Source organism: Catharus ustulatus, chromosome 3, assembly GCF_009819885.2.
Source record: "Catharus ustulatus isolate bCatUst1 chromosome 3, bCatUst1.pri.v2, whole genome shotgun sequence".
Taxonomy (NCBI): domain Eukaryota; kingdom Metazoa; phylum Chordata; class Aves; order Passeriformes; family Turdidae; genus Catharus; species Catharus ustulatus.
Window position 1 is genome coordinate 56557860 of NC_046223.1, and position 14357 is coordinate 56572216.

Here is a 14357-nt window from a genome sequence, read left to right on the forward strand (position 1 = left end):
AGGTTTTATTGCTTTATTCTGACAAGAATTAATAAATACAACTCTCTCCATACAAAGAAATTTAAGCAGATTTTCTCTTCTAAGCTACATGCACACTCAGATTCAAATATGTATAAAATATGTTCTTGGTTTTTCCTATCTACTATTTACTAATAAGATTAAAGTAATTTACCTTCAAATCATACACTATACTGGAATTATAAATTTCATCCTTCAGGATACTGTTAGGGAGAGCTACAAATCTCATCATGACTTCAAGGGACTATTTCAAATCACTGTCGGTGGTTTCTAAAATCTCCTACCCGACAGTCTTTCATCTTTTCTAACCAGTTTTCTTGGCACCATCGCTTGAAACTTTTAGCTTAGCTTTAAAGGCATAGTTGACCCAAACTTCCCACTATTAAGTAATGAAAGCAGCTGACTACTGTGTCTGCTTTGGAAGTGATGAAGGAAGGACATCAGATGTGCATTGTCCACATGCTTTGGAAATTTAACTACTGGTATCTCACAAAGGTGCTAAGCTTATTAATTATTTTTTTAATCCAATAAATAGCTACAGATGCAGATATTTCAGTGATAAGGGCTGGTGCAAACACAAGGACAGACCCATACAATTTATATATAACACAGAGATTTGAAAGTAATAACATTACCCTCCTAAACTACAAATTTAAAAACCAATTTTTAAACTCCTTCTGATGTCAACAAATTAGGACAATATCAGACTAACAGCTGAGCTTTTGGGGGGGTTTGGTATTAGCAAAAGCCTTTCAGATAATCCAGGACAACAACAAACTCTCTCTAGATTTCATACAAACTCCAGTTTCTGCCAATGCAAACAAAGGGTACCACTTCTGAATTTTACTGTTTCACCCACAGATGTAATCAAAGTATTTTATTGCTTATGATTTGTCAAAACAGTTCACCATTTAGACATAAGAAAGCAGATAAGCATTTAAGAAACTGAGGATAATGTGAGCCTAGACATCCTCCATCTGCTTCAGTGCAGTTTTATTAACTGATTTGTAGAAGACTGAGCCTCTTCATTAATGTTTATGAAAGCTTCCTGCACACAAACTCTGAAGATTTTTATTAATGCCATAAAAATAAACAAGATAAAATTAAAAACTTATCTGACACAATGATGTTCAACAATATACCATCTGATTTTGAAGCTAGGGTACCATGGATTAAAACACACCAGCTACAGTCAAATGAACTTAAATCCAAGAAAGCAAGACTTTTTTTAGTCTATTGCTTGACAGAAACATCTCAACACAATGAGCAGAGAAAGAACCTTCACTTGTCTGCTTAACCCAGTTGGCTGAGATAAGAGAGTTATCCTCAGGCCTATTCTGATTTTGGTATAGAATTATGTGAATATACACAAGTCTGAGCAAGGATGTGGCTCTCCTTTCAGCTATCTTCGAGGTTCAAGGGTCAGTTTTCAAGCCATGCCTATAAAAATTCCTCACTTTTATAGGCAACACTCAGCATTTACGTTTTCTTACATGTGTTGCAGGATGTTTAATTACCAAAAAAAAAAAAAAATCAAGAACCTCAGTTCATCTACGAAAATGAAAACATTTTTGGGCCAGCTGGTTGCAAGGTTTGGAATAAGAAGGGTAAAGACCCATAGGGAGCACCTCTGCCTGTGCCAGGCCTCCCTTCTCTTTGCTCAGAAAAGCACTGGGAGGGCAGCAGGAGCCTCCTCTCCTTGCCACAGATATAATATTCCCTGTCCCTGAGCTCCACAGAATCCCCTTCATGGGCTATAAAGCATAGGAGAAGACATATTACCCAGTTAAAAACAGTGCAAGGTATCAGCTCTGCTGGGAACAGAGCTAAAAGGCATAACATTCCTTCCCTCAGGGCTCATACTAATAAAGAAATAAAGGTGCAGGACTCCCAGACCAGACTCTGCTGCTGGGCAACACAGGGGAAGTTATGTGAAAAGGATGACCTAGGGAAAATTTCTCTTTCAGTTCCTTCTTTTTTAAGACAGACTTGAGTTTTATCAACCAATTTCACCATATTAACACACCTTGATCAATATGCTAAAATGTGTAACAGGTAGAAGTTTAAGGCCAGTGATATTTACCTATTAAAAATACAAACCACTAGACCAGAAAATCCTGATGTGTTATTTGGCAGCACCAGATCTGTTGGATCAGCTCTGTGTCTATAACAGGACATGTACAGATAGGCTTGTTTAAATATTCCACAACAGACTACCAGACATGCAAGAACAGCCAGTTTTCAAGTGCTGATCAGAGATTTTGTGACTAAAAAAAAATCAAGGACCAGGGAACAACAGGAACAAATGCACAAAATACTCCTTTGCAGGAGCAAGAGCAGATATGGCAGAGGTTTGTGAAACACAGTAGTTCTGAGTGAGAGCGTATCTCTGTAAATTCTGCCTCACTGTCAAGAAGCATCTCTGCTCTTACTTACCTCTCTTTCAGGGAAAAGGCAGCAAACTTTTCTTTCGCATATAACTGAGCTTTTATTGAGAAAACACAGACTTCTGAAGTGTGGAGCTTGCACTAAATGCAAGCATGGGCCATTAGTTCCAGAAAGAGAAAAAGATGCTCTGGTTTCACCAGTATTGCCGCCCTTCAGTGGGGGCACACATCAGCATAGTCCCTCTCCCAAGAGCCAGCCTGACCCTGCACACCAAACCTGTGCCAAGTCTTCAGTAAACTGGTCTGGCACTATTTGTCAGCTGTCTATACTGAGACCTGACTCTCTGCATGACAGCAGTCTTTTCTTTTAGCAGTGGCTAAAATATACTTCCAGGCAGTGTGGGTTGCTTTAAGAGGCCATGCCAAAGATGTCTGTCTTTGCACAGTCTCTTTTTCCCTTGAAGACTCCAGAGTCCCAGTCACAAACAAGCACAAACTGTATTAAAAACTGTACACAGAGGCTATCTAGAAAGAAATCCTACTTCCAAACAGTTTGCAATGTTCCAGAAGGGAAGTTTTGTTATAAATTCCAACCTGATGTTCTTATGCTGGCAACAATTAAATCACTGGGTTAAAACCTGTCGTCTACCAATCTTATTTATCACCAAAAAAACCCCCAAATTAGACACATACTCTTCACAGGTGATGATCCCATTACAGGTTTGCCACACCTATTAAAACCTTGGATGCAGGTCTGATGGACAAATGTCTTCTACCCTGTGCACCAACAGCACCTTGCAGGAATGAACCCCAGGAGAAACAAGCCATTCTATGCTATCCCCAGCAAATAAAAGCTACCTGAGTTATGGAAGGTCGCTTTTCTTTTCCTTTTCTTGCCAATGTGTCCAGTCCTTTTAGAGAAGAAAATAAACCCTTCTTATTTCGAACCCTTTGTGACAGAGACAGGGTACGTTTCCTGAGAGCAGCTTCATCCCTGGAGCAGATCTATTTGAACACAGAGACAGAGCCTACTGTATCACTTTCATAACAGGAACATATTGACAGTTATTTCAACCTGAGGAATCAAGTGGGGGTTACTTCAGTTCATCTCTGTGTAACATGCCAAAGGGCAAGGACAGTGTTTTAAACATTCAGCAGTGATGCTTGTCTCAGTATCCCAGAGGTGTGGTAGCATAATTTTTTTTGTCATGGGGCAAAATTAGAAGCCATAGGAAAGGAGAATCTGAGAAAACATTGCTCTGTAAAACAAAAGCTAATGAAAAGGCAGTGAAGAAGAATGATAACCTATCATTCAGATATGAAATTGCTAGAGGAAGACAGACTCTCCAAATTGCCAAACATAGGAGATAAATGCTATGGCATTGAGTTATTAACAAGGAATGGCACAAACACAGATAAAAACAGTGGCAGAGAGGAAAACATTCCCTGATGGGTCTTTCAGTACTACTCCTCAAGCTTCACATGCAGCTTGAGGTCCAGCCCTCTCTGCCAAGATCAGCCTTGCGGCCCTGCAGGTTCTGTACTTTCCTTGAAGACGGGGTGACAACAGGTTACAGCAGCTGAGGATCTCACTTTTTCTTCTTTAGAAACAGAGCCTACAGTTCTTTTAAAAAGGGACATGTAATTTTGAATTGTCTCTAGCTTTAGCCTATTCTAAGAATACTTCCTTTTTAGGAGGACTCCAAGTCTGGAGTCCTCTGGGGAAAAAAACAAATCTCATGGCCATATCCTGTAGAAGAAAATGTATTTGCAGTCAAGGAGTAGGCAGAGAGGGTGAGAAGGGTACAGGACTGCCTGAGCAATGCATATTGGTGCAGTCATGTATTATCCCAGACAATTGCACATCTAATCTCATGGTGGTTTTATGTAACACACTCATAAAAGTGCATTTGGACTTACCAGTGCATGGAAGGATGAGACAGAGAAAATGCCGAGCCTCCCCAGTGCCAATTTTGAAGGACGACTGGCAGCAGCCAAAAGGCTCTTTGGGTTTGGGAGCTCCCCACCTTGCAAACTGGATAGGTAACATCGCATTCGGAAAAGGTCCATGTTAAATTTTTCCAGGTTCTGTTCCCATTGCTGGATCTGTTTGGATATAAAAAGGGACAATTAAATGGGGGAAAAATGACTTTATGGGCAGCACTGAAAATTCAAGTGCTTCCCCAAACCCATAGCAAATTGCTTTCATCTGGTAGTATATGGATTAGATTAGTTACTCCTTGCCAAAACACATTCAGTCATATTGTGTTACATCAACCCAAAAGATGACTTGAAATAAAACAAAGCTGGTGGTCTTAAACACATACTGACAAGATGAACATACCATGAACTTTGGGTAGTTTGATAGCCACAAAAACAGTTACATAAAAACACAACCCTGTGGTTCACAAAGGCTTGCTTTTTTTTTTTTCCCTTTCTTTCCTCCCACCACTCCTTTCTTTTTGGAAATTAGTTTTGTTGGGGCTTTTTTAGCTTAGATTGTGTAGCTGGCTGGCTGAAAACAAAGTAGAAAACAGCTACTCTAACACACTGTGCAAAGCAAAGTAGCTACAGTGGTAGATTCTCTTCATTCTTTACTACCATCCTATGGCTCCTCTAACTGTAAACAGGAGACAATATTCATGGTTCTTGCTCTGACTGGTAGGGTAATACATTATTACACCCAGGCAAACTGCAAAAAAAATCTGTATAGACCCAATACAAACCACTGTACCAAAAGCAGGAACGTAAATATGCAATTCTTAAAATATATCTAGCACAGGTACATGAAGATGTAACTACTTAACCCAATTTCAATTAGGAAATTCAATTAGGAAAGTGAAGACTCAAATATTTACTAGACTGAAAGCTCTGAATCAAGGCTTAAATGACAGATTTTAAGTATTTGTGTAGATATATGCTCATTTAAACAAACTTATTCACACTCATTTGAAACATACACACTTATTTAAACATATATTCTTATGCACTGCACCAAAGTCAAATTTTGCTCTTAATTTCCCCAACTTATATACTGGTAGTTGCAGCAAAAATCTGCCCGGCAGATTGTACAATTAATGTACAGCATACAGTAATACCTATAGGTAGTACAAATAAAAAAAGGTAGCAAGTACAGTAATTTCACAATTACAAGCTGCACTAATAGCCGCATATCCGGGTGTTGGCAAACATTTCGTTCTTTGTCCATACACAAGCCGCACCCGAGTATAAGCCGCTCTGTCGTTCGCAGTGAGGACCTGCGTGCAACAAAGTTGCCAAATAGTAACAGAATCGTGGGATGGCGGGGTTTACTGGCTCGGCTCAGGCTGTGAGGGCTCGGGGCTGACGATGGGGCCAGGTGGCCCAGCCTGGTGCTGCCACTTGGCGGGGCCGCTCGGGGCCTGCCGCTACCACCGCTGGGTTCGCTTGCCCCGGCCCAGCGCTGCGCCGCGGTGGCAGGGGGGGCAAAGAGCCTGCCAGCACCCACGGCGGTGGTGGAAGGCGGGGATGGAGCCACCCCGCTCCTGCGGCGGCAGGAGGGGAAGGAGCCCGCTGGCACCCACAGCGGCAGCGGCAGGAGGGGACGAGAGCCCCCTACCTCCCCCCAAGCCGCGGGGCCAGCAGGAGAAAGCTCCCTGCCTCCCCCGGGCTGGGCTGCCTGAAGGAGGGAGCTCCCCCGCCTTCCCCACCCCCCGCGCTGCCTGCACAGAGCCGGCTCCATCTGCGGCGCAACAGAGTAACCAATGTGTAACAATCACGCAGTGTCGGGTTTTACTGGCAGGTTGCTCGACTCGGCACCTTGGTTTGCACTTCCGGGGTTGTAAATGTCAGAAAATTATTCACATATTAGCCACTCCTGAGTGTAAGCCGCATTTCTGGTGTGGGTGCAAAATTTTAGTCAAAACAGTGCGGCTTGTAATAATGAAATTACTGTACATTGATAAATGAGAAGGGAGAAAGGCATTAGGTCAAGGTACACCAAGATCATGTACTGACAATTATTGAGATCCCCTGACAACACTGATCTTCCAATGTCATCTCCAGTCACTGCATGCTGCCTGTTCAACAGGTGGTTTAGGGCTGTGGAGAAAGTTTGTCACGTTTTCTCAAACCAGTGTTGGCTTCACATCTTTTTCTGGCACACCTGCCTGTCCCCACGGGCATGGACATTATCACCTCACACTGAGATTAGCCAAAGCTGGGAAAAGCAGCTCTGGGACTCAGGGAAACAAGCTGACAAATATAAAAACCTCAGGTGGACTATACCCTTTAGGTTTGTTTAGAAGCAAAATCAGCTCAGTTTCCTTATAATGCTGCCAAATATTTCAAGAATTAAACAAGTATTTTGCCACTTTACTTTCAAGAATGAAGTAAGCAAAGAAAGGGTAAAATAGGCCCTGCTAACAAGATGGTGCTAAGGTTTGTGCTACAACTGATAGAGACCCCACCCAGTCCAGCTTTGTTACACATGTGCTCACAAATTGTGGCATCAGTTACTTTTGGAAGTAAGAAGTAATTCTTGTTTGGTGAGTAGGATGAAGAAATGGAGAACAATATACCATTTTGTACAGGTACGAATGCAAAATTGTAATTTACAGTACACTTTAAAAACCTTTCAAAGAATGACTATTAAAAGCAAAAGAGAATTTACAAAAGCTTATCATGAGATGAATTCTCCAAAGTCTAGTGAAAATGGACAGAGACATACACATAACGAAGATGCCTTGTCTAATCTCTCACCACAGACATTTGAAACACACATCTTCTGTACTCCAGAAAGAATAATCTCTTTTTTCCCCTGGGCTTATTTGATAATTTTCCCCCATTTTTAAATTTTATTTTACTTTCTTTGTGCTGTCAAATGCTTCTCAGAGAGTTTTTCTGCTTGCCAGTACTTCACCCATGGGACGACTCCAAAAGGAGATTGCGAGATGAGCTCTCTCTGTGTCAACATCCAACTAGAATGAAAACATGGTTGTCAGCTTTTCACAAAGCCAAAAGCTACAAGCTCAGGTAATGTCTTTCCCTTCGAGATGACACTTCTGTGGGTACAGAGCCAAGGCAACTTTTAATAGCTCAGGAATAGAGCAAGCCTTGTTCTGGAGACTGCTGGAGTGGAGCATCCTGTCCTCATTGAGCACAGGTTGAGCACAGGCATCCTTGTGTGTCTTAGGCCTTCTTCAAAATCTCCATTAAACATTTGCATGAAGTTGTATTTTAAAATAAAGATAATCTAACAAGGGGGTGTGGGGTACAACATGGAGGCATTCTGAAGCAATAATTAAATTACAGTGTTTATCAGTCACACAGGATACTGGCTAATCAGCTCCAAAAGCATCGGTAATCACAACGTTACATTTAATGGCATTAGCAAAAGCTGTAGGCAAGGAATTTCTGGGATTGTGTTGTAGTCTTATCAAAACCAGGGATGTCTGGAACCAATTGGAAACCATGAACCAATACCAGCTGCTATTTGTCTAAGGCTTTTAAACTAGGATAATTCTTCCTAGAGATTTATATTCTTGAAGACTAAACGGGAGAAGCACACAAATAAAAAAGCAACAACTTCAAAGCACAGTATGACCTGGTCCATGAAGTTAATTTACAGCCTGCAGACTCACTGCTGCAATCCCTATTCTGCTATTGTGTGAGGCAAATCTCTGCCCCACGTGGGAGGACTACCCAAAAGAAGGTTCAAGGACTTAACTTCATCATGCACAGACAAAACAGCCCTTTTGAAATCTGCTGGAAAGCAAACAGGAAAAAGTGGATGCAGCAGACAGCTGTGGGAGCAGGAATGGGCGACAAAGGCTAACACCAGCAAGAAGTGAGTCTGAAATGAGAGAAGAGATACAGCCCAAAGTGAGGCATAGCAAGACAACCGAGCACACATGAAAGCATTAAAGGGTTTTTCCAGAGGAAAGGGAGGATGTCATTTCCAGTCCAGGCAAATGTTAACCAAGGATTTCTCAGTTTAATGGCAGCATGAAAGAGCTTGGGAGAAAGGCAAGAGGGGGCCACCCAAATAAATGTATTGAACCTAGCAGGATCCTGTAAGGTACAGGGGAAAAGGAAGCTGTGGTAGAGAGATAAAAAAGAGTAAAATGTGGGAAGCCTTGAGAATTATTTAGCCTGGGCTACCAGGCGAACTCATGCAAGGAAGCCTGGTGCAAGGACAAGACAGTATTATGTGAGGGGTAAACTTTTGCATCAAAGACTTAGTGCAGGAATGAGTTATTAGGAGTTAACACACAAAGGAAAATCAGCATGGTACTTTCTGCAGTACTTCAGCAGTAATGATCATTTTCAGAACATAAATATTCAATTCTCCTCCAGGTCAGTGAAAAATCTGTTCAGACACTAAGAAACAATTGCAAACTAATTTACATTTTACGTCACACAGAGGAGCTAAGGGAAGTTGTTTTTAAGCAGGTCTCCCTCAGGTCAGTAAACCTGCTAGGTTTTCTACAGCTAAACTTTAAAGTGGGAGCTTGGGAAAACAAGGGGTAAATATGTGCAGGCTAATGGTTTCCAGCATAGGATTTGGGGATCCCTAGTTCCTACATGCCTCAGTTCTCTCTGCAGGTAACATTTGCAGTGGCATCAGCACCTCACTGGAACAGGTTTAGGGTTTGCAGACTGTGACGGCAGTGTGGCTCAGGCACAGCCCCTGGCCCTTCGTCCTTCCAACACTACAGTGCAAACAATATCTTCTGGGGGGCTGAGAAGAACTATCTCATTTGCAAACACATGTTCTGTACAAAGTAAAAAGAGCTCAGTATATTAAAAAACAAACCAGTGTGTGAATGGTGTAAAGTTGGGCCAGAAATTACACCATATCAAGTCAATGTAACAATACCTCAAGGACCTAGAAGAAGGATGGAAAAAACTTCCTGGACAGCTCACCTGATAACAAAACACCAGCTTTTCAGTTGGCACTTATTCAAAGGAGCACAAAAGAAAAGATGCACAGGAAGGAGGGCCTTCTCTCAACAGTCAAGCCTTCAAAATTCATTTTATTTAGTAGTAGCTCTTATGCCATGCAGAAGCATGAGGGCTTTGCTTACACAATTCACTATCTACAGCAATAAAAATTCTCAATTTTTCCTTACACGATATCTTATTTTCAGATGGAAAGTGTCTCTGCAGGCTGATGTAGGGAACTCTGTGGATTGAGAAGAAACTTCTGCTGCTGTTTTTTATGTACAGCTTTTCAACCACACTACAAACAACACCAAACTCTTTGCATTCCAGTCCCTAGTTCTCAGACACAATTCATATTGTATCCATCTGGAAAAATGAGTCACTTGGTTTCTGGGGACAGGGAACAGATTTTTATTGTCATTACTTCCTAAAGAGAACTCGAGGAAGCAAAAACATCACTCTTTCAGAAATTCCATTACTTTAAAAAACACCACTGTGATGCTATCATAACTCTTAGTTTAAAGAAATAAAGAACGCATTGTAACAGAGTACAACAACACTCGTGTGCAGTTAGCAACACTTTATTCTTCAATCTGCATGGTGACTCAAAAAAGGTTAAGAAATCTTCCTGAAATAACAAGACAATGGAGGTTTTTACAGTAAGTGTCATCTTTTTGGTTGCATTGGAAGAAAAGAATTTTCATCATTTTTAATCAAAACAGATAGACGTAAACTTATTCCCAATACCACTGATAGCACAAAAGTGGGACATGTGTACTCAAATTACATCTTGTTGAAAATCTGATGGAAATTGTGGTACCACATGTATGTCTATAGCTAGCATTGAAAGTAAGGAAGCCACTGAATTTTATCATCCAGCTGCCCTCCCCAAAACCCAGACCACCAGCCCTTTCTGAACAGGCTGTTCCACCAGCTCCATTGCATGAGATAATGCTATGCAGCTCCACATTAATTTTTCATTACTTTATGCTAAATCTCTGCAAAACAAAGAGGGAAATTCACCCATCTGTAAAACAGTAACAACAGTGCAGAGAGAATGGAGATGAACTTCCCTAACTTTCTGTCTGCCTACTCACTTCACTCTCAGTCTACTACTACTAAAGAGAAGTAATGATGTAGGAAGGAGCATCCTTACTGAAGAGTAATTGAACTGACCTCTCAGAAAGCAGAGTTCTGCTTTAGCCAGTTCAAAGACCACACAAATCGAAGATTTGTTCTAACAAGTTTGGACAATGTTCTCGGTTTTTTTTAGTTTAAGAGGATATGGAAGAATGAAAAGTTACTATTTATTGAGATTCCAGTTGAATCCAGTTCCAGTCTGCAGCAATGATGGGATGTGTTAGCAAAGCTCTCTGAAAAGACTGTCTTTGAGTGTTGTTGAGAATTTGGATCTCAATGTCAGAAAACATTTCATGAGATGCTTTATAGAAAGCTAAGAGATGAAATTTGAACTTTGTGGAGGCTGGAGAATAAATTCCCAGACCTATTCCAATCAGCTTTCTTCAAATGTGAGAGAAAAGAGAAAGAGTCAAGTGAATTTTAAAAACAAAGAAATACAGTTATGCTCTTTGCAAAAAGCTGAAGACCACTACAGGGAAAGGAAGAAAGAAGAAAGGTACTAATGGATTTAATGACTACTAGAATAAACAGAGCACCATCTTATTACTATTTTTAGTTGGATGACACATATGAAAACTTACAAATAAAAGAATCTCCAAGCATGTGCTGTTCTTCTCACTAATGCTTCACCATTTCAATGCCTGCAAGCAAATGCACATGTTCCTAACTCTCTAAAAAGTTAAGAATTATATGCAGAGAAAATATGAATCACATCAGAAACCTCTGAATAGCTTGGAAAAGACAATTATACAAACATATTAAAATATGAAGACAAAACTCCATAATGCTTTCAAGCATCTATTACTCATACTGTTGTTCTAAAGTGAAACATCAGGACAGACTTATGTACCAAATACATAAACAATTACACACAGGGCTGCAGTGCCCTCTCTTGTGAGATAGATTTTCCACCCCATTAAAACCAGTTCTGCAGGCAGAGGCAGCTCCACTTCTAACTTAATGTGCAATATTTTGTTAAAAGAACTCTGAATCAATGCTAATAATCCATTTCACTAACAAGGCTCTATATTCACAGCAAACACTTTGGTTTCTCTAACAGGCTAAACATCTAGGAAAATGAAAATTTATTATTAAGAAAGGCTTTGAAGTTCATCTCAGCACCAGGAGATTTTCAAACTTCCTACTTTTTGTCCTAATTCTCTTCACTTGAGAGGAGAAGTTACATGCTGGGAGAATATCATCACACACAATGTATTTATTTCACATAGTAATAAAAACACATGTGGCTGTAGGTAGCATGTGCAGACTTGAGATTTCCAGCCACACTGCCATATTGCAGATGCTTCATTGATCTCTTCTAAACTGACCAGCATTACCAATAGCTTTGTGAAGGACTATTTGCGAATTTTCTCTTAAACACAAAGTCTATTATTTATTATTATTATTATTATTATTATTAGGCTAGTAAACCCAGACAGAGAGAACACCTCAAATAAAAGCCACAAGACTGAAAACATTTCCCAACCAGTTCAATAGTGTCAAGCCTATAAAACAACAATTTCTCTATAAAAACAACATTTTCTTTGCCTTTTGTTATTGTTTGTTGGTTTGCACTTCTGTTTAGCACTGGTTTTATTAACTGATTGCCTTCAAATTCACAAAATTTACCAGATAGTATCAGATGAGCTTCTCTAGTCCATTTACTGGACACCAAAAAAAAGTGTGTAAGTATATCAAAATACGTATAGCAACTTTAGAAATGCAGGTTTCCTTAGTACAATTGCCTTTCAGGTGGTGGTAATTGTGAAACAAAAAAAGGTTTTGCTTGCTTTTAAAGCCCTGAGAATTACTAAGTCTTCAGCAGAGAAGTATTGGTTTTAAGTCAGTAGTTTCAAGCATTGAAAGAAAGGAGCAAGTTGACGTTTGGTAGTTGCTTTTCTGAGGAAGAGGAAGTAAAAGCAGAAAGGCTATAGAACTCAGAGTTTACAATATAATTCCAGTGAAAATAAGTTCTTTCTACATAAAAAAGCACCACAATCCTTTTGAAGTCAATCACACAATTTCCATGGGCTTCCCAAAATAAATCACCAGTGAAGATTTCCAGCACAGGATGCATGGCATGGCATGCTTAAGAAATACAGTACTGGCAACACTATGTACTTTAGCATGGAGGAATAATATCTGCCACACGATTGAAATGTCATCAAATTTACACAAAACCAAAACCAGAATTTATATTCTCTTGTTTCTCAAAATAGGCAAAAGACAACTAAACAACCACAGTTACTACTAAACAACTTAAGCTACATATATCCAAACTATTCCATCAGGGAATAACCTTTCTCAAAATCATTAGCTTACTAAGTATAATAAGAATTCTTGGTTGCTAATTACATCAAGATTTTCTTTTTTCTTTGCAAAAGCCAATCTGAGACAACAAATGAGAAGATTAGGAAACTGAGTTATCTATTGATGTTTCTCTGAAGTGACTTTGCCAGCAAACCTTAGGCAATTGTAAGAGGAGATTTTAAAGAGATCAAAGGGATCAAGAATGGAGAAAATTCTTGCTATAAATTTATTCTTTGCCAACTACTAGATGTTTGCAATGATCCATTGCATTCTGTGTACCAATGGTCTGCCCCCATTCAATGTTCTGAGACACACATAGTCAGAAGATTAACAGGAATAAATCTTCTGTAGCCCTAGAGATGGATGTCAGAAAGAAGCCAGAACTTCTTCCAGAGCTGGAAAAGAATGACAGATCTTCAAGGACAGATCATCTAATTAGCAGATATTAAGATAGATCATTAATACTCTTCAGCTAACTCTAAATGAACAACTAACAGAAATATCTGATGAGGGAGGGATAAATTAAGTTACTATACATCAGGATTTTTCCTCAGTGCATCACATTTTACAAGCACTAGACATCTATAGAAATCTGTATATTTTCTAGGTCTCAAAGCATACTGCAATAAAAGGATGCTTAACATTTTTCCTCCTCCATTCACCTCACTCAGCTCTGGACCATGAAATAATTCACCTGGAAATAAATTATGAACATCTGAGTGCTCAAAGGGCTTATGAACATCTGCACTTCAAATCCCTACACAAACCTGCATGTTATTTGAACTCTGCTCATATAGCTTCAGACTCAAGTGTGCCACAAGAGCTTGGCAGTGAAGCCAGCACTAGTCAGTTTGCTCGCCATCAAGTCCAAGCCAGTAGAGTAAAAATTTTAAATATTATAAGCATCAAATCCCTGAAACTACAAGTGTTTCACTAACCAAAGAAAAATACTTATGCTGTACTGGTTCAAAGGAAATAAACTTCAATTGGTACTAATGGGGCCATAATATGCAGCATGAAGTACTGACAGAGGAATACTCTGACTGGAAAGGCAGCTAAAGATGGGCTCTCAAAGACCAGTCAAGCAGTTCAAATGATCAGAAGTCTTCTGGATATGGCCTAATAAAATTAAAGATGCAGCAGCCTCAGTCCATAGACTTATTTAGGCTAAACTACTAGACAAGTTTAATTCACAAGAGGCCATGGGTGGCGAGGTCACTGGCTGAACATTATGTCTGAATAATTAAAGCATCTTCTGCCTGTTACTATCTGCAAAACTGGGGGCATGTGTGAGACATCCACACTGCAAGATGTACTTCCATAAGGTATCCCTGGAGTGATTCCTGGCTCACATGCCAGACCTGAGAGCAGAGTAAGGCTTCAAGTTTGTTCACCACCACACAGATAACCAGGTGATCATTAGTCGTGGCTAAATTTCAACTGGAAGCACGTGGTTTTGCCTGCTACTACACAAATAAAGTTGGAGACAGGACTAAGTATTCTTCACGTTCTTCAGGGTGCAGAACAATACTGCCAAGTACCTACTCTTCAATCTCTTCTGCAGTACAATAATAAATT

At 40.0% G+C, this 14357-nt stretch overlaps 1 protein-coding gene across 2 annotated transcripts in view; it reads right to left on the reverse strand.

Annotated features, from left to right (window-relative positions):
• TIAM2 (TIAM Rac1 associated GEF 2) overlaps positions 1 to 14357 on the reverse strand; it is an 87420-nt gene that overhangs the window by 58011 nt on the left and 15052 nt on the right. For both annotated transcript variants that reach the window (XM_033055699.2, XM_033055698.2), the window contains exons 6-7: positions 4326 to 4511; positions 3264 to 3410 (exon numbers count right to left, since the gene is read on the reverse strand). In XM_033055699.2, the coding sequence (XP_032911590.1) occupies positions 3264 to 3410; positions 4326 to 4511 (333 nt within the window). The remainder of the gene's footprint in view (positions 1 to 3263; positions 3411 to 4325; positions 4512 to 14357) is intronic.